This window comes from Protopterus annectens, chromosome 14.part0 (genome assembly GCF_019279795.1).
Source record: "Protopterus annectens isolate FY-2018-M chromosome 14.part0, PAN1.0, whole genome shotgun sequence".
Taxonomy (NCBI): domain Eukaryota; kingdom Metazoa; phylum Chordata; order Ceratodontiformes; family Protopteridae; genus Protopterus; species Protopterus annectens.
This window is the reverse complement of record NC_056748.1, coordinates 554,549,102-554,568,545: the sequence shown is the minus strand read 5'-3', so window position 1 is coordinate 554,568,545 and position 19,444 is coordinate 554,549,102. Positions and strand designations below refer to the sequence as shown.

Below are 19,444 nucleotides of genomic sequence, written 5' to 3'. Positions count from 1 at the left end.
CCAGCTGCAGCAATTATTTTAATTAAAAAAAATCACATATTTGTAGGGTTGCCAGTTTTCATTGTGGCCAAAACTGGACCAACGGCACACACACCCTCCCACCTCCCTTAACCCTGCCCATCTCCTTCCCTCCCCTCATCTACTCCCTGCCCATTTTTTGACATCATAGGCTCATCAAGGGAAGAGGAATGTCCTTTTTAACTAGACTGTCACACAGTCACATTGCATTAGTGATGATTTTCTTAAATAAAAGCAGACATTTTACAAACTCCAATGGTCTGTTTGTTTGTTTTTTTAAATAGAATAGCAGAGTTTGTATGGTGTTTTCTGGACTACAGGATAACTGATTTCATTTCCAGATAGTCTAGAAGAAAAGTGGATAGGTAGCAACCCTACATTCATGTGAAGGCTTCAAAAATCATTTCCTGCAAACACTTTTCAGCAAGAGCCTTGATGGTCTGTTTTCATTTTATAATACTTTGCTTGTATTAATGCCTGCAGCAACTTAATGCAACTGAAACTAATAATTTTTGATACTTACAGATTCCTCAGACTGCCTCTTGTAGGCCTTGACCTTGAGTTGTAATTTATCCACCAGATCCTGTAATCTCAGAACGTTCTTCTTATCTTCCTCAGTCTATATGTGGAGCACAGAATGTATAGTTAGGGGACATGTATCTTATAATGTCTGTACTACTGTATAAATATTAAAGTGTGGTTATTCTGAGAAGGGTTTCATACCTGGTATGTGAGTTCCTTGACTCTTCTTTCATATTTGCGAACCCCTTTTATAGCTTCAGCACCTCGTTTCTGTTCTGCCTCAAGGTCATTTTCAAGTTCACGTACCTGTAAAAGGAAAATAAGTTTAAACCTGAAATCCAGCTTCCAGCATTAATTATACAATAATACCACTGAATATGGAGTGGACCCCCCCCCCCCATTGTGCAGTGTATGATGGAGAATATTAAGTGGCCTTTTATTCAGTATAACAGGCATATTCTCTTCTGAGAGATGTGGAAAAGCAGATTTCTGTACTTTAAATTATTAGGGTTTGCACTTCAAATTATTGGGGTTTCTAAATTCACTTCAAATTATTAGGGTTTGCACTTCAAATTATTAGGGTTTCTAAAAATGACAGCTTCTTCAAAGCTGGCAAGGGATTGTCTTAAAGGTTAGAGAGGTTAATCTCTGATTTGCAAACCTAGGCATTAACAGTTTTGTAGTTTGGTGCTTGTGCAAGGCTAAACTTTTTAGGCTTCCTATTCAAATGTTGGCACTCGAAATGCCAAATGTCGACAAGCCAGAAAAAAAAGACCAAAAACAAAAAAAGATCGAAAATCTCTCTTCTCCTTTAAACCTCCGTTTGTAAGGACAACAAGCACCCCCCCCTGCACCCCCCACACCCTCCAAACTTTTATATACCAACTCCGAAATTGCCATACCGCTCAGATAAAAGAGAATATTATGAGAAATAGCAATTCAGGGTTAGTATATGTAAGTTCGAGCTTTTGGACATTTAGCTTCCAATTTTTGGGACTAGCTCTAACAGGTTCTGATATTTCAAATGGTTAAACCTATTTTATAAGTCAGCTGAACATATTTCCCTCTAGCTCCATATAACAGATTGTAAGTGAAAATGAAAGTAAGACATGTTTATTAAATTTATTGTAATAGTGTGTGTGTGTGTGTGTGTGTGTGTGTGTGTGTGTGTGTGTGTGTGTGTGTGTGTGTGTGTGTGTGTGTGTGTGTGTGCGCGCATATTATTAGGTATTGACTTACTGAAACATTTATACTCTTTTAAGTTGACTTCTGCATGTTGAAATTGACTTTAATGATTGAAAGAAATGGCCAAAATTATACCAGTCACAAAAGAAAACAAATGCTGTCCTTTTCAATTGGCGAACTAACAAAACTACCAGTAGCACCATACACACACTGTATGAATAGGGATACTGTTAGGGAAAGGCTTTTTTCTAAGGTAATTTATAGGGTTGAGATTAGGGGTAAGGACAGGGGTACAGAGTTAGGGTTAACACATTGTTCCACCTTACTCATGCCCTAACCATAACTATAACTCTATGATGTCGACAAAAAAAAAACAGCAATACATTCTTTCAAGCAAGTCAACATTCAAAAGAATAAACTGCAACCATCTGTCAGTTATATATGTGTGTATATGTGTATATGTGTGTGTGTGCGTGCACACACACACACACACACTTGTCTATATCATTTTACAACTTGCATAAACATAGTAAGATTGTAGAGTTGCAAAAAATTATGATATATAAAAATCATGCAGATTTGTAATGTCATTTAATATCAGGCAGTACAAAGGAGAAATGTTTACTTTTCTCTTGTAGACTGCCCTTGATCTTCATAACCCAATTAAAAATTCTACACAGAAATTGAAAAGAAGTTCCTGCCGCAGTCCAGATTGTTGAATCCATAACGAAAAGTTGGTTTATAGAAATCCTTAAACTCCCAGCTCTCTTGAAGCCACTCTCCTCAAACAAAATATGCACTATGTCACCTGACTGATACCTATGAAGCATTTTCTGCACCTGCTTGTTCTTTTATCCCCTATCTGTTTGAGCAGAGTTCACCCCCTGTATACTTTCAAATTGCATTCTTTCGTAATTCTCCTGACCACAAAAGGTCCCATTTCCACCTCTTGGCAAATAGACTTTTTACGCATATGCCTAGTAGCAAAATCTGTTTTTTGTTTCATCACCTTTCCAGCCCTGCTGTCTACTGCCTAACCCAAAAAGAACAAATCACTAATTTCTTAACAACACCTTTCTCTTATAAATATTTTTCATCACCTTGTAGTTCCAGTGCATGTGTAACATTCATGCACTAGCTTCCCCACATCTCCAACATTGTCTTCTAATTATCTTCCAAGCTCTGCAGGAGAGCTCTGGTGTATAAAACCACCTCTGAATCAAATAGATATGATGATCCCAAGCTACTACCTCTCAGTCATTTAACAACATTTTTCCATATCCTGATAAAGAATTCCATGCCCTGTAATGTAACTTGATATGCAATGCTAGAACTTAGTACAAGGACATATGTTAGCATTTTCGTCGATTGTGGAGTCCTTTAAACCTGTGCTGACATGACTGGATGTGGGTCAGAACTCCCTTAAATCAGCTCTTAGTTGCAATTTTCACTTGCTAAAACTTAAACCACTTCACTTTCAGCAATGAAAAACTGGAGCGAAACGCCTGCAAATAAGCAGACTGCCTTCTCCCACTACTGTCATCTGCTGCTAAAAAAAATCTCTGTTCTTTTTAACCTTTATGTTTCAAAGCATCACTTTCTGTCATCAAGCCTCCAACTCTAATGTACCACTGATTCCATGAATTTGCCCCAGCAAGGATACAGTTTAGACCTCTGTTTTCCTTTCTCCTTCTTCTGAGCTGCTTCACTATCATTACGTGTCTATCTGACAAAAATCTGTTATTTGCCTTCCTTCTTTTGTTCACAACCTCCTCCTACATAGCTCTCTGGAGTGATATGGTTAGCTTCCTTTTTGATTTTTACAGAAGCCTCTGTTTTTTTTTTTAGTTTCCCATAGCATATTATTTATAGTATCTGCCAATGCAAAGAGATGGAAATCTGGCACTCCCCTATTCCCCAAATTTAAAAACACAAGTAATCCTTGGTGTTCAAGCTGGGTATGGTATCCAACCTGTGACCTAGAGGGTAAGAGAAAAACATAAAACAATAGCAAAGTTAAGCCCAGAAGATGTCATCTTAGCTCTTAGATCTAGGATAATGCTTCTAATCCCCTCCCAGCAAGAGGAATAAAACACCTTGTAGACATTTTTAAAAAAGTTTATTCAAGCACGTTAAGGTGGCAGATAACCATTCCTTTGCAGAAGTTAAAATCTTTACATACATATATATATATATATATATATATATATATATATATATATATATATATGTGGGTTACCTTCATTTGATCAAAATTTAATTGGATCTAAACTCATTTGATTGAAAGTTCATTTGATCGAAAACCAGTATTCAAGGCAAATAACAGGGATTTGTCCCCCTCCCCAAGGTCGTGCGACCCTGGAGTTGGTATATATAGTTAGGGGGGTGTAGGGGGTGAAGCCCCTGTCCTATTTTCATTGAAAATCTGTACCTTTTGTGTTATTTTCTTCTTTTAAAGGAAATTATGTGGGGGGGTTTAGCATCCCACACCCCTCTAACTATATATACCAACTCCAGGGTTGCACGACATTGGGGAGGGGGACCAGTCCCTGTTATTTGCCTTGAAGTGTACTGAATTACTGGTTGTCAGTCAAATTACATTTCAATCAAATGGGTTTCAGTCAAATGGGCTGTCGATCAAATGAAGGTAATCCATATATATATATATATATATATATATATATATATATATATATATATATATTCATATATAAAGTGGTGGTTAACCATAGGGTAGAGTGAATTCATGGAAGGAGTAACAGCTAGAAGTCTGCAGTTTAGGTTAAGTAATGTGATTCACAGTATGGCCCTTTCATCTTCTTTGTTTAAACAGGAAATGTTTGATTTGGGATCTGAAACATATTGTTGGATTTCTCCTTTAGGCTTGAAGGGAGTGATTGTCACAGTTTGGAAGCAAGAACAGAGAAACTGTGATCACAGCAAAACAGCTTTGTTTTGATAGTTTGGAATACTGGACCTGAGCTAGAATTGTTTCTGAAGCTGTAATAAAGAGGCATATATGAGCTCTTTCCTTTGAAATCTAACCTGTTGAAGAACTATAGCATTTCCCTTTCCAACTTCTGTTTCTTTTACAAACTGCCCTGCATTCCATGAGGTAGGATTTAAGTCTATATTCTCATTGCTATGAAGCTGCACTGTGCTCCTTTATTTACTAACAAAATAGGATTCCTTACTCCCTCCTTCTGTTGTTACTCATGTCCCCCTGTCCCCTCCACACCAGCTAGTGCTGTTGTTACTTATGTCCCTCCTTGTCCCCTCCACATCAACTAGTACTGTTGTTACTCATGTCCCCCTGTCCCCTTCACACCAGCTAGTACTGTTGTTACTCATGTCCCCTTGTCCCCTTCACACCAGATAATGTATATTACTGCTCCCCCTATACTCAAGCTAAGTCCATTATGGTCTCTTGGCCCTACAGTCTATACCCAGTTCTGTAACAAAGGAAGTATGCAATGCCTGTAGAGCCCACCCTGATTCCCTATTATTCACCTTTCCTTATTCTGTCAGTACCCTATAAGCTGTCTGTCTCTTGTAACTTAACATACTAACTGCCAAGCTAGGCAAATACATTTCCCAAAAGAGTTGTTTAAATGCAGCAATATGACAAACGTATCCTGCTAAGAGATCATGTAAACTGTGTTAAAACACCAGTGTCGAAATTGTCATTGCTCTAACCAGCTGACTATTTTCCTAAAACCCTTAAGCCCTGCACATGCCAACCGTGTTATCATAACTCACTGCCTCTCATGGTCAAATTGAACAAGTGTAAAATCTTGTAGAACAAACAGAATCTTGTCATTTGTCTTTCCAGACTACATTATTACATCAGTGCCACCAAACAATTTACGTATGATTAAGCCTAATCTAGATGTAGACAAGCTGCTTAAGATGAAGAGTAAGGCTATGAATTAAATATTTTCAGAAATGCCTCTGATTTTGACTTTGAACTTTCCTGTTTCTCCCATTTTATGTGTATATCTGTGAAAAAGTAGTTGGTTATAAATTAAAAAGCAGAACTCATACAAATTGTTTGCATTCCTTAAATAGTGTATATTAATACCTAAATTAGAGGTTTATTTTTTAACTAAGAAAACTGCATAATTAATTTCAGTTTGGGGTTGTGTTCTGGATTTGTAGCATCTTTCCCTGTTCCGTGAGCCTCAGGACTCTGTAGTAGAGTGCCTCGTTTGTTTGCAGTGTACATCACTGCCATGATGCCTGATTTCTTTACTCTTTATCATTTTCTCCTGAAGTGATATAACATGCTACTATCACCCTGGATTATATAAGTCACTTCATCTTCCAGCACGTGTCTTGCTGCTTCAGTACTTCAGTGGTTTTTCTTCCACATCACATATCAAATTAAACTACTTCGCTCAGACATGAAGGGACAACTTCAGTCCAGAAGGTGTGCGGCACACTCATTCTGTGTTTTTACTTATCCCCAGTGTGGCGCACTCATTCTGTGTTTTTACTTATCCCCAGTGTGGCACACTCATTCTGAGTTTTTACTTATCCCCAGTGTGGCGCACTCATTCTGTGTTTTTACTTATCCCCAGTGTGGCACACTCATTCTGTGTTTTTACTTATCCCCACTTTTTGGTTTATAGGTTCTGTTAAGATAAATCCAGAAAAACTACTAATGGATAAATAAATAAATAAAATAAAAGTGAAATTATTGGCATACATGTCTTTATTAGAGCATAATAATAAGAACAAGGAACCCATGAAGTGCTCATCTATCCTTCTGGAGACCAGGTTGTCATACATGTTTAATCCTGAAACAGGGCCAGTGAAGTCATGAGCATTAGTGCTGCCAACACACTGACTGGCTAACGTACCATCAGCATTACAAAATAAAACCTCTGGGTACGGAGGCACTGCAAAGTGGAACAAACCTCTCAAGTCTGAAACATATGGCCTTTCTCTGGTTATTATTTATAGGCTAGACACAGTAACAATGTGATCAGATAATTTCCATATGAAAAATCAATGCCTGATGCTTTGTAAAAAAACATCTCAGTAGATAGAGAAAGAATCTTCTCTACAATCCCCTTTAAATATCGAATCAGGCTTTTTTGCGTAGGGCTTGAAGCTCCCATGTGAAGGGGACAACCCCTAGGAGATTATTTAAAATGCACACTGGACTCACACAAACTGAGCCTTTTGTGCCTAACAAACTAACCACTGATCTGTGCTAGAGTATGATTTTTTTGACATTTTTTCAGGGGGAGGGCAGTTAGAATCTGATTAGCTGATCTTCATTGCTCTGTAGGGAAACCCTAAGAAAAGAAAACTGCCTTTATGCTAACAAGCTTCAGATATGAACTCCAAACCTATGATCTGCCTAATCAGAGAGTCACCCAGCTTTAGTAATAATGCAACAACTGTGCATCAAAACGTATAGCACATCCTGCAGTACTGTGCCAAAGTAACTTGCAGTAAATATTGTATTATAAAATATTTTAAAGCAAAAGAACTCACTGTGATTGTGTCACAGTATTTGTTACATTTTGTTGCATCGCAGTTTTTATGGCAGAGAATCACCTTTTTTATAGGTTGAATTACCCTGATTTTGTGATTAGGCTAAAGAATTATTTTATAGTGTATTACATTTCTGCCCATCAGCCAAGATGGTATTTGCCTATTTTCTCTTCCAAGACCATTAAGGAAATTAAGTTATGGTAGTCATACAAATATCCCACAATACTGTATACATTAAGAGTATTAAAAATTGATCAAATAATGCTTATTTTCAGTTATGCAGCATAAGAGCTGTTTTAATTTTTCTACAGTTATATAGCAAGATTTCAAAAGTCACAAAATCAGTAGTAACCACACAGAACATACTCGAGCTTCCAGCTTCTGGATCTGTTTCTTTCCGCCCTTCAGTGCTAACTGTTCTGCTTCATCCAGACGATGTTGCAGATCCTTAATGGTCTGATCCAGGTTCTTTTTCATCCTCTCCAGATGGGCACTGGTGTCCTGTTCCTTCTTCAGCTCCTCAGCCATCATGGCCGCCTGCAGATAACATTCAAAAACATATCAGAAACACATCAATGCAGTCAGTTTTGAATGATTGCTACATTTCTAATCTTTTCTTATTTAAGGAAACAAGACTGACAGCACATAATAAAAATAAAATACTGAGAGCATAAGCAGGAAGTACTGTCCTGCAAAGCTCAATTACTTTTGTTATAATTCATTTAAAACAAACAATAATGTAAGACCTACATCTGTGATGGCCTTCTTAGCCTTTTCTTCTGCATTTCTCGCTTCTTGTATTGCTTCTTCCACTTCACTTTGAAGATTAGAAACATCAGTTTCTAGTTTCTTCTTTGTGGCAAGTAGACCAGTGTTCTGGTATTGAGAGAAAATTAATTTAATAATGATAATTTAGCAAAGACCATAGAAGATCACAGATTGCATCAGCTAATGCTGGATCCTACCTGAGAGTGCAGAAGCTGTGCTCGTTCATTTGATTCCAAGAGCTCCTGTTCAGCCACTTTCCGAGCTCTTTCTGTCTGTTCTAATGCAGCTCTCATTTCCTCTATCTCAGCCTGCATGAGGCTACTTCTGCGCTCTACCATGGCAAGCTGTTCCTTCAAGTCATCATTGCTTCTAATGGCATCATCTAAGTGAAGTTGTGCATCCTTAAAAATGAAACAGATACCATGTCAGTCCCACTATATGGCTTGATACACCCTAATATGCTGTTGTGTAGAGTCAATGTTATTCTGATTTACATACGCTGTTAATGTGCCTTAAACATAATGCTGTTCATTATAATTCACCAAGTTAATTATACCCATCTCAAAGAGCCCTTGTTATTAGCATTTTAGTAACTTTCATTTTACATGCTTATTCCCACCCAGAAAGAGATAATTCTGTGCCATCTGTTATAACAACCTAGATTACACTATAGTTATTTAATAGTGTTCAGACATTTGTAACTAAAAGTCCTAGTCACAAAGTTTAAAAATTGCTGCAGAAAAGCATGCAGCATGGACGACCATCTAGACTATAAATTAACTTGTTACCTTGAGCTGACCCTGTACATTTCGAAGCTGTTTTTGTGCTTCAGCAGCCTGACGATTTGCATGGCTTAACTGAATTTCCATTTCATTAAGATCACCTTCCATTTTCTTTTTCAGTCTCAGGGCATCATTTTTGCTTCTGATTTCAGCTTCTAGTGCACTCTGCATAGACTCTACAACCCGCTGATGGCTTCTCTTCATCTGATCAAGTTCCTCATCTTTCTCAGCAATTTTTCTGTCAATCTCTGACTTCACCTGATTTAACTCAGCCTGAATTCGTACGACTTTAACTTCCTCACGTTCCAAAGATGCCTGTACAATATAATTACTACATTAGTAGGTTACATTGTTTAAAAACACAAAATTGCCTCACATATTAAATTAAATAAAAAAGTATGAGTTGATTAGATACGTGCCTCAGCTTCCTCCAGTGCACTTTGAATGTCAAACTTTTCTTGGTCTATCTGTTTCTTTGCTTTTTCCAGTTCATGGATATACTTACCAGATTCCCCAACCTGCTCAGTTAGATCTGAAATTTCCTCTTTGGATAAAAAAGAAAAAAATAATAATTATTTTGATTTAGTAAATGAAAATATATATACAAGTACAGCTAAACTGTCCTTTGAGTATGTACAATGAAATTGCTGCTTACAAGTATATGTATTGTTTATTCTACAGCAGTGATAATAATGCAAGTTCCAGGTTTCACTACGGGACACACACAGGTTATTTACATATATAATCATCCCTTGCTGCACGACATTTCCCACAACACTCACAGATACAGCTGTGTCATGGCAACTAATGAATGAAGAGCTTTAACAGTTTAATACTTCTGAGTAACTGAGTACTCTCTTCCAAAGTGGCGGTGTGTAAAGCCATACACTGGCATCAGTTACAGTTCCTTGTTACTCAAGTAAAGACAATAAACCATGGCAGTAAAACTGAACCAGATCTTGTTAGTAAGTCCTTGTAAATGCAAGACATTTGTACACTAAAAGAAAGATAGGTTTTTCATTGCCTTCGCCCCAGTACAGACCATACAGGATAGGTATAGTATTGGTAGGTATTATAACCCCTTTTAGGTCCTGGCTGCACAGCACAAGATGAGCTCCCTGAATTTCAGGATCAAACAAATGTAAGTGAAAAGTATAAATGAACTCAAACATGGAAGATTCAGAGGTCTGTACCCCAGCAGATAACTCCTTCAGAATAATCAAATACTGGATCTGTGTCAACTGAGTAAAAGCCATTTAGTAAAAAGTGAGCCAAGTGATAAAAGAGCAAGCAACTTTCTTTCTGAAATGGCCCATATTTCTGTGGTAGGCAAGGCCCCCAATCTTTGCATCAGAATGTTTCACCACTGCATTCCTGAAATTAACTTAATTAACTCCAAAGTCACAACACTTACAGCAAAGGCAAAAAAAAAAAAAAAAAAAAAAAACAACCACAGTGTTATCATTTCATAAATTCAGGCTTCTGCCAACTTAATTTGTATGAGAAGGTGGCCCATACATAGCTGGTAGAATGCTGTCGTTGGCCAGCACAAGGCTGGTAGAATACTGTCGTTGGTCAACACATGGTTGGTAGAATACTATCATTGGCCAACACATGTCTGGTAGAATACTGTCACTGGCCAACACATAGCTGGTAGAATACTGTCATTGGCCAACACATGGCTATTGAATACAGTCGTTGGCCAAAACATGGTTGGTATAATACTGACATTGGCCAACACATGGCTGGTAGAATACTGTCATTGGTCAACACATGGCTGGTAGAATACTGTCTTTGGCCAACACATGGTTGGTAGAATACTGTCAAATGCTTTCTGTGGAAGACTTGTAACTACAAGGGAGACCAAATGAGCACAAATGCGGGCTTGTTATACACCACTTCTGAGACTGCTCTTTCTGGGAGTATTTCCTTTTCTGCAATGTACGGCAGTCTTGGAGTTGATATATATCTCTGACAAGGTTTATATATCTGACAAGGTTTAGTCAACCCCCCTTTCATTTTAATGAAGGCTCCAACATAATACAAGACATTGGTTATATACATGAACAGACATCAAGTAATATGCATTAACAATTACGCATTATTTTGCTAATTAGATAATATTGTAATTAAGAGGTGGAGTGTAAAGTAGGTTCATAGAAAAGTATATATCAATATATATATATATATATATATATATATATTGATATATATATATATATATGTGTGTGTGTGTGTGTGTGTGTGTGTCTATTGTATGGCCTATATTGGAAGAATAGAGGTGGGAAAGCAGTGTCACAAAACTGTGCATATGTCTGGAAGATAGTAGTAAAACTATTCAGGTATTGGTGAAGACTGGTTGTGGCGCATAGGATACTGAATGAGGAGAATGGTTTGATGACACGGTAAAGCAGAAGATAACAGTGGCATTTTTCTTGTAGATATACAGGGGCAGATCCATTGATCTGGTTGAAGTTTTAGTTGTGTTTTAAATTATTTATCATTCTGAATGAATTGTGTTTTAAATTATCATTCCGAATGAATTGTGTTTTAAATTATTTATCATTCTGAATGAATTGTGTTTTAAATTATTTATCATTCTGAATGAATTTCAGTGGTTGTGGGATGTAGTTCTGAAGTTTAGTTAGACTGAATATTGAGAATCAGCTGCAGTATTAGATAATTTGGTTATAATGGTTAGTGATTTTTCTCTACATTTTTTTCTGTAGCATAAAATTCTGTTGGGAGAGAAGTGTTATATTAAGTTGTTGGGTGAGTTTCTGGTTTATAGTGAAGTGTGTGTATTGTAGATAGCTGTGAAAGAGTTAGGTGGTGTGGTAGTTCTAACCAGTTTTATTCTCTAAGGGCTAGGCAGTGGTGTGTTTTATTGTTATAGTTTACTGCACATTGGGCTATTGTATAATAGAGCTCAGGTTAAGACACTTGTGAGACTTGAAGGTTTGTAAACTTTGGGGCAGCATAGAGGGGAGATGGCAGTAAAAAGCAGAAGCTATATATCTTTGGACTATGTCAGTGAGTTAGGTTTTTACTCTGTATAATATATATAGTTTTTGATGATTTTTTTAGCCATGTATAATACAAGGTGGTTGAATTTCAGCTAGTCATCATTGATTACACCCAGTCATTTTTTGTGGTTTACTTGTTGTATCACGGTGTTGTTGGCAGAGATGATAGTAGATAGTCCTGTTAGAGATGTGTTTTGGGGTAAAGAGATGTAATTTTTTTAAGGGTTTAGTATTAGTTGTGAATTTTTTTGCCATGTTGCAATCGATATAAAGGAATGTTGTATAAAATATTAGAGCTTAGAGTGAGATTTGGCAGAACAGATTAGGGTCAAGTCATCAGCATATTGAACTAGGGTAGCATTTTTAGGTAGCAGTTTAGAGATCATTAATGAATATGTTGAAAAGTATGGGACATAATGCAGATCCTTCTGGGACACCAACAGTTACATGCAAGAAGGTGGAGTAATCATTTTTCCATTTCACTGCCTTTGCTTTGTTTGAGAGGTAGCTATTGAACCATTGCAGTGAAGAGTTAGTGAGTCCTGAGGATGAAAGTTTATGTAAGAGATTCTGGTGGGTGGTAATATCAATAACCTTTGATAAGTCTAGGAAGATGGTGTAAACTAGACTTCCAACATTTCTGTGTATGTTGAGAGCATTACCAGAATTCAGCAAAGCAGTAGTTGTACTTTGAAGGGGACGGATGCTCTGCTGGGTTGAAGATAGAAGCCAGTTATCCATTAGATGGCTGAGAATTTGTGCATGAATAAATGTTGCTAACATTTTTGCTAGAGGTGATAAAATGACAATTAGCCTGTAGTTTGAAAGATCTGTATTGATTCCACCCCTGTACATTGAATAATGAATGATGTTTTTCCATAGTGAGGGAGCACCAAATATTTATAGATTTATTAGAAGTGAAACTGAATTTGCAATAGCCTTAGTTGGTATTTTAAGATATTCAGCAGGTTGATTGTCGGGCCAGTTGTAGACTTCAGTTTTTGGGGTATTTTTTGATGATGTCTGTAGGAACTGGTTGGAAGTAAAAATGTTGAAGGAAGTTGTTTTACTGAGTAGGGGCATCAAGAGCTTGATTACTCTCCTGGTTGGTTAACAACCGTACTGTAATAAAGTGGGTATTGAATTGCTGGCCTTGGTAACATTTTGTTTCTGTCTGCTTGGTTTTTTTTTTCGTTTTTTTTTTTTTTTTTTTTTTTTGCTGTGAAATTTGTCCTGAATTTAACAGTTTGCTGAATAAGGGCCAGAACAGTTTTGAATTTTTAATGTGTGTATTTATACTGGTTGAGTAATACTGTTTTTTATCATTGCAGATAAATTTGTTTTGTTAGGTTTCTTAGTTGTCTATATGCTAATAAAGTGGGAACTGATTTATATTTTGTCCAGACCTTCCATGTCTTTTTCTGTTTATTTCATGAGTTGTTAAAACTAGAAAGGATAGACTTGAATCAGGGCCAGCTTTGATTCTTTTATTCTGGGGGGTTGGGGTGTTAATGCATTCAGAACACCTAAGAAGATTATATTGAACTCAGAGACATCTATGAGGAAAGTCCCAGTTAGGGAGATATAGTGTATTTATAATCATGAAAAGTAGTAGGTTTTCTTACCTGGCTATAATGATGTACTTTGGAACTGTTGTTTTGGTACCTTATGGGGTAGATTGGTAATTAATCACTTAGGCTATCTGAAAGAATTCCATGGGATGGTATTTATTTGGAGAGGATGATCCATTTGAGGGTTGATTCTCTGGATGTGGTTTTATTATATCTTGTTGGTGTGGTTATAAGTTGGGTCAACATTTACAGAAGCAAAGTATAAGTTGGATTTTCAGATTTTATGCTTTGCAGCTTATATCAACATCACATAATATTATGGTTTCAGGAGAGATTTTTGAAAAGACCCAGAAGAGGATATTGTTCAGTGTTTTGGCATTGTTACCTAGGGAAATGTACATACCAATAATTTTGATTGTCATCTGAGTGTTTAGTTTTAGCATGGTTAGATAGGATTTCCAATATGAGTTCATGTGTATAATATTTTAATAGGAATTGCCTTCAGCAAAAAAGCAACTGTTCAGAATTTGCTGTTCTCTAGCATTTTCATACCTTTTTCATAGTTCTGACAATCAGAGTTACGAGTCTGAGAATTTCAGTAGGGAGCCCACTCACATTGTTTTATTCAACACTAAAGAACAGCTTTAGCCATACTTGAAGATCAAATATACTAAAATGTAACAGATGTCAACTTACGCTGAAGATTTTTGTTTTCCCTTCTCAAAGTTTCAAGTTGATCCAGAGATTCTTCATAAGCATTCTTCACTTTAAAGAGTTCTGTGCCCAGAGAACGTGACTCCTTCAGGGCTGCATCTAGCTCTGCCTGACTTTCTTCATACTTTTGTTTCCATTCTGCAAGAATCTAGAAACAATGGATTTGCATTTTTGAATAACTGGAACGAAAAAGTGAATGAACAGTGTTAACTTCAAATAAACTCAGTATTACCTTATCAAAGTTCCTCTGCTTCTTGTCCAGAGCTGCGGCTGCTGCGTTTGATCTTTCTACATCCAGCATGAGATCTTCTACTTCATTCTGCAGCCTCACTTTTGTCTTCTCCAGTGAGGCACACTTGGAATTTACAGCCTCAATCTGTTCTTCTGCTTCCTGTAGACGCTGTGCTAGCTTTTTTCTGCAAAAGTGCATGATGTCATAGATTGATAAATTGACATAAACAACAAGATGATTGGATAGAATAAAAAAATAAATTTACAGAAGGGCAAAACAAGAGGCAAATACAGAAAAGTTATAAATTGTAAAAGAACAAGAGAAAAATTAAGAAAAATCAGTGGAAGAAAGAAACCAAAAAAGGATGTCAACAAAGAATATGGTAAGAAATAGTTATTTTCTTTGTATAAATTATATATATATATATATATATATATATATATATATATATATATATATATATATATATATATATATATATAAAGATATCTATATGTATATAGAGAGAGAGTGAATAGGTGGTATTTCTTACATAGAAATGCAGTGCATAGGACATGCTAGCCTACATGACCCAGACCTGCTCTGGACCTCCACTCCTCTATGGGTCTACCATAGACTATCGAAAGCTGACATTGCCGAAAATTGATTCATCTAGATGACATCCACGAAAACCCACTTCATTGACAGACCGGATGAATAAAATCCTTCCCAGGGTAAGTAACTTGTTGGTCGTGAAGGTGAACTTTGCCCTTTCCCAAACTGTAGTGCAATCTTGGAGTTGGTATATTTAATTGGGGGGAGTACAGCCCCCCACCTGGGTGGGTTTTTGTGTGTGTGGGTGACTTAGTTCTTACCCTGTGAAGGATTTCATTCATCCAGTCATTAGCTGAAGTCGGTTTTCGTGAATGTCGTCTCCATGGGTTCATAGGTTGATACTAGGCTATCTGCCCTAGGGCATTTACAAGCCTAGCCAGAGTGTGTTTGGCTTTCGCCACCCTTCTTAGATTAGTTGACTGTGCCTCTGTATAGTAGGTCACAGAAGATAGCCCATTTAAGGTTGGTTTACCGTGCCTCTGTCTAGCAGTGACACAGAAGAGATCCCAGGGGTAAATTTATGATCTCCCATCCATACGTCAAGATTCTTCTTGAAGAGGGTCATTGAGGGGCTCTGTCTGACATGGATTGGGATTTTGTTCCAGAGTGAGGGGAGCCTCTGGGATATGAATCTGTCCCTCCAGCATGTTCCATTTATTTCTGTGCTGAGGTTTAAGTCACTGGAGCATGTAGTTCTGATGGATTTGGATTTCTTGAGGTGGAGCATGTCCATTAATTCTGGGTTGGACATGGCTTTATACGTCAGGCACAGATCGCCTCTGAGTAGGCGGTAAGCAACTGAGTAGAGCTGGAGTTTCTTTAGCCTAACTGCGTAGGGCATCTGTTTGAGTCCCTTGATCCTCTTGGTGAGGTACTTTTGGGGTCTTTCTAGTTGTAGCAGGTGTCGGGTAAGGTACATCCCAAATGGGGCATTGTATTCAATTATGGGCCTGATGAGTGATGAGTAGAGGGGCACAATGACCTCTCTTGATCTAGATGTGAACCCCTTCGTGATAAGGTGGGCTATATAGAATGTCTTTCTTACCACTTTGGCAACGTGATTGTCAAAGGAGGGGTTGCAATCTACTTGGGTCCCCAAATCCCTAACTACTTCTTCCATACTTAATGGATTACCATCTATGTGGTAATTTGTGGGCACTTTGTTTTTCTCAAAGGGGATGACTATGCACTTTTTGGCATTTAGCTTTAGGCCATGGCTCTGGCACCAGTTATCCATCTCTGTGAGACCTTTTTGGAGGATGCTTGTGTCAGCCGGCGAGTCGATTATGGCCCCCAGTTTGCAGTCATCTGCAAACTTTGTCAGCCATAGTCCTCCTGTGTTAGCCTGTACATCAGAGAAATATATACTGAACAAGAGAGGTCCCAGGACTGAGCCTTGTGGGATGCCACTTGTAACTGGTATAGAGTCTGACATGGCACCTGCAATTCTGACCATGTGGGTTTTATCCCTAAGCCAGTTTGCAACCCATCTTGTGACATAGGGGTTGATATTTAGGCTGGTGAGCTTATTTATGATGCCCGAGTGGGGTATTGTGTCAAAGGCTTTTGCAAGGTCAAGGTAGGCTGTGTGGACTACCTTCCCTTTGTCTATGGCCTTGGTGACTGTTTCAAAGAAATTGACCAGGTTCAAGAGGCAAGATCTGCCCTTAACAAAGCCGAATTGGGTAGGATCCAGTGTTCAGAGGTTCCCAATGTCTTTGTTTATGAGTTCCATGAGGATACGCTCCATAGCTTTGCAGACCAGGCTAGTTAGGCTTATAGGGCGATAGATTCCGGGGTCCGTTGTGGCACCACCTTTATGGAGTGGGACCACTGTTGCTGTACGCCATTCTTTGGGTACATATCCTGTTGTAAGGCTGAGACTGAACAGTGATTTTAAGTGAGGGTTCAGTTCTTCTTGGAGCTCATTTAAAACACAGCCTGGGACACCGTCCGGTCCCATTGATGCTGTGTTTTTTGCTTTGGAGAGGGCAGCTCTCACCTGTGCATCTGTGATGTCAGGGAGGCTACACTCTGTTAGGATAGTCATTTGCTCATTTGGGGGGGGGGGGTTTGCACTGAACCTGTCTGCCAGAATGTTGGCAATATCTGTGGGTTCAGTTTATTTTTTGTCATTTTGCACTAACTCAAAGCATATCTGGGAGTTTCCACCCAGGTTTCTGACATAACTAAAGAAAGCCTTGTGATTATCTTTAGCGTATTGTGCAATTTTTCTTTCGAAGCTAGCCTTTGATGATTTTATGACGGATCGTAGTTTCTTGCTAGTACTGATCAGAGTTGCCTTCCCTTTCAGGGATTTTGCTCTATCATGTAGTAGCTTCCTCCTTCTGTTGTACAGCTTATTTATGGCTGGGGTCCACTAGACAGGTCTCCTGCCTTTGGAGGAGTGTGTCTTGGTTTTATTTGGGCTAGCATGATCCATGTATTCTTGTAGGTATCCATAGAATGCGTTTGTAAAGGATTCTGCAGTTTGGGCTGTATTTTCCACTGGCACTGGGGCTTTGAAGGATTCCACCTCGGTTTTGACAAGTGGGAAGCTTGCTTTTGAGAAGTTTTTGACCGTGGTTTCCTTTGCTGGGGGGGGGGGAGGCGGGATATGGATGTCCATAGTGATTAATTTATGGTCAGATCTTACCAATGAGAGGTATACCTCTGGTATGGAACATAGAGTCCCCATGTTGGTGATGATCAGGTCCAATATGTCATCTCAATGAATAAGTCTTCAATGATGCTAGCTTTCGATATTCTAAGGGAGACCCATATATAAGGTCCCAGAACCAGCCCATTTACCTAAACAACAAATCAAACAAAAAATAACAAATAAGAAAATAAGTTAATAAATAAATATATAAATGCTATCTTCCATTTTAATACAATAATTTGGACTAAAACCTTATATATCAGTTGTGCAGTAAAATAATACTGTATCCTGAAATATGAACAAACAGCTATTTATACCTTACACTTCCTTACTTTTCTATCAATTTCTGTCCTCTCACTTTCTCTCTAAATCTACCATAATCCTGCTTTTCTTTTATTTCATATTGGAATTCCTGTTTCTATTATACTAACTCACATTTAATTTCTCTATAAACTGGATACAATTTCTCTAAATATTAAATTATTGTCATATAACTTATAACTGTTCTTAACCAATGTTTTCATATTGTGTCTAATTTGGTATAATTATTTAAACTGTAGTTGTTTTTTGTATTGTTTTTAAAGACTGTAAAATTATTGTTCTTAAAATGTTTTCGTAATACTCTGGTGCTTTTCTGTCTGGGCCTCTGATGAAAATGGGCTCGTACCCAGTCAGGCTTTCCTGGTAATCAAATGGCAATGTATAAATAATTAAATAAACAGTGGTGAGATGTTCAAGAATCACATTGTCTGGCTACTCATACTCCCAGGGATTCATTAAGATCCCAAACTGCTTCATTAGCAGGAAGTCCAGTCATTGAGACACTCTGCCACTATGTGGCCTATCTTCATGCAAAAGAACTGCATTATGGCTTTCTTTGAATTCAGAAAGGCTTCCACACTTTGCTATATATATGTATTTTGGCAACTAATACTTAGCAATTTATATCAGTTTGTATTTTAGTTCATGAATCCTACCTCACATCTATGTTTGTTTCTGCAGTCACTGAAAATATTATGCATAATATGTAATTAATAGTAAAATCTTTGCTAAACCTTTTAATCCAGACTCCTAATGTTTTATGTAATATGCTATTGATTGCGATATAAATTATTGATGTGACGTCCTATCTCGCCTTCATTCTTCGCAGGTTGGATTTGGATCCAATCCTCGGATCGACTTGGCCTAATACAAAAGCTCAAGGTCCTCTACTAGCTCGTGGCTAAAACCCTATCCCATCATGCACTAACAGAGTTCCCCAGATCTCGTTTGCCACTAAACAAGATCGGATGCTCTCCTACTGGCTCTGGCTAAGTAGACATTTTTCTTCTTGATATTGTTAAACAATTATTAGCTGAGTTAACTTGTTATGTAGTTAGTGGTTTCTCCAGAGTTTTTTCACTGCTGTTGGCCGTCATTTCCTCATAAGTCCTTTTTTCCCCATCTTGGTTTTCATACTGATAATTAGAATCCCGTTTTAGTTAGATGGCTTTCTTTCCCTTATTCTCTCAAGGCTACTTTGTTTAAGTTAGAGAACAGCCTTTAGCACTCCTTCTGTTGAATCTCCTCTAAGTATTTTTTCTTGTTCTATTTGTTGAATTAAGTTGTCTTAGCCCGTTTAAATTAGAGGGCTGTTTTCCTTTAAGAAATTTGTTAAATGCAGTTAGAAAATGTCCATTACTGATGGCCATACAATTTGTGCATAATGTCTCGGAGAGTTCATTTGCAAGAGTCCTGTGCTGTTTGTCACTCTTTTAGTCATAGAGTGTTGCTAGAAAGAAAAAAAACAAGTTGATACTTAAAGGCCTGATAAAGACCCCTTTTTCCTGAAGTGATAGAAAAAGGTCAGGGTCCTTCAAAATTGG

At 37.7% G+C, this 19,444-nt stretch overlaps 1 protein-coding gene across 1 annotated transcript in view; it reads right to left on the bottom strand.

Moving 5' to 3' along the window:
- The window catches only part of LOC122789096 (myosin-4-like), a 232,205-nt gene that overhangs the window by 9,682 nt on the left and 203,079 nt on the right, over positions 1-19,444 (bottom strand). Inside the window, exons 31-39 of the mRNA XM_044056296.1 lie at positions 14,324-14,507; positions 14,074-14,239; positions 9,200-9,324; positions 8,787-9,095; positions 8,196-8,399; positions 7,981-8,106; positions 7,597-7,767; positions 742-846; positions 542-637 (exon numbers count right to left, since the gene is read on the bottom strand). Of these exons, the coding sequence (XP_043912231.1) occupies positions 542-637; positions 742-846; positions 7,597-7,767; positions 7,981-8,106; positions 8,196-8,399; positions 8,787-9,095; positions 9,200-9,324; positions 14,074-14,239; positions 14,324-14,507 (1,486 nt within the window). The remainder of the gene's footprint in view (positions 1-541; positions 638-741; positions 847-7,596; positions 7,768-7,980; positions 8,107-8,195; positions 8,400-8,786; positions 9,096-9,199; positions 9,325-14,073; positions 14,240-14,323; positions 14,508-19,444) is intronic.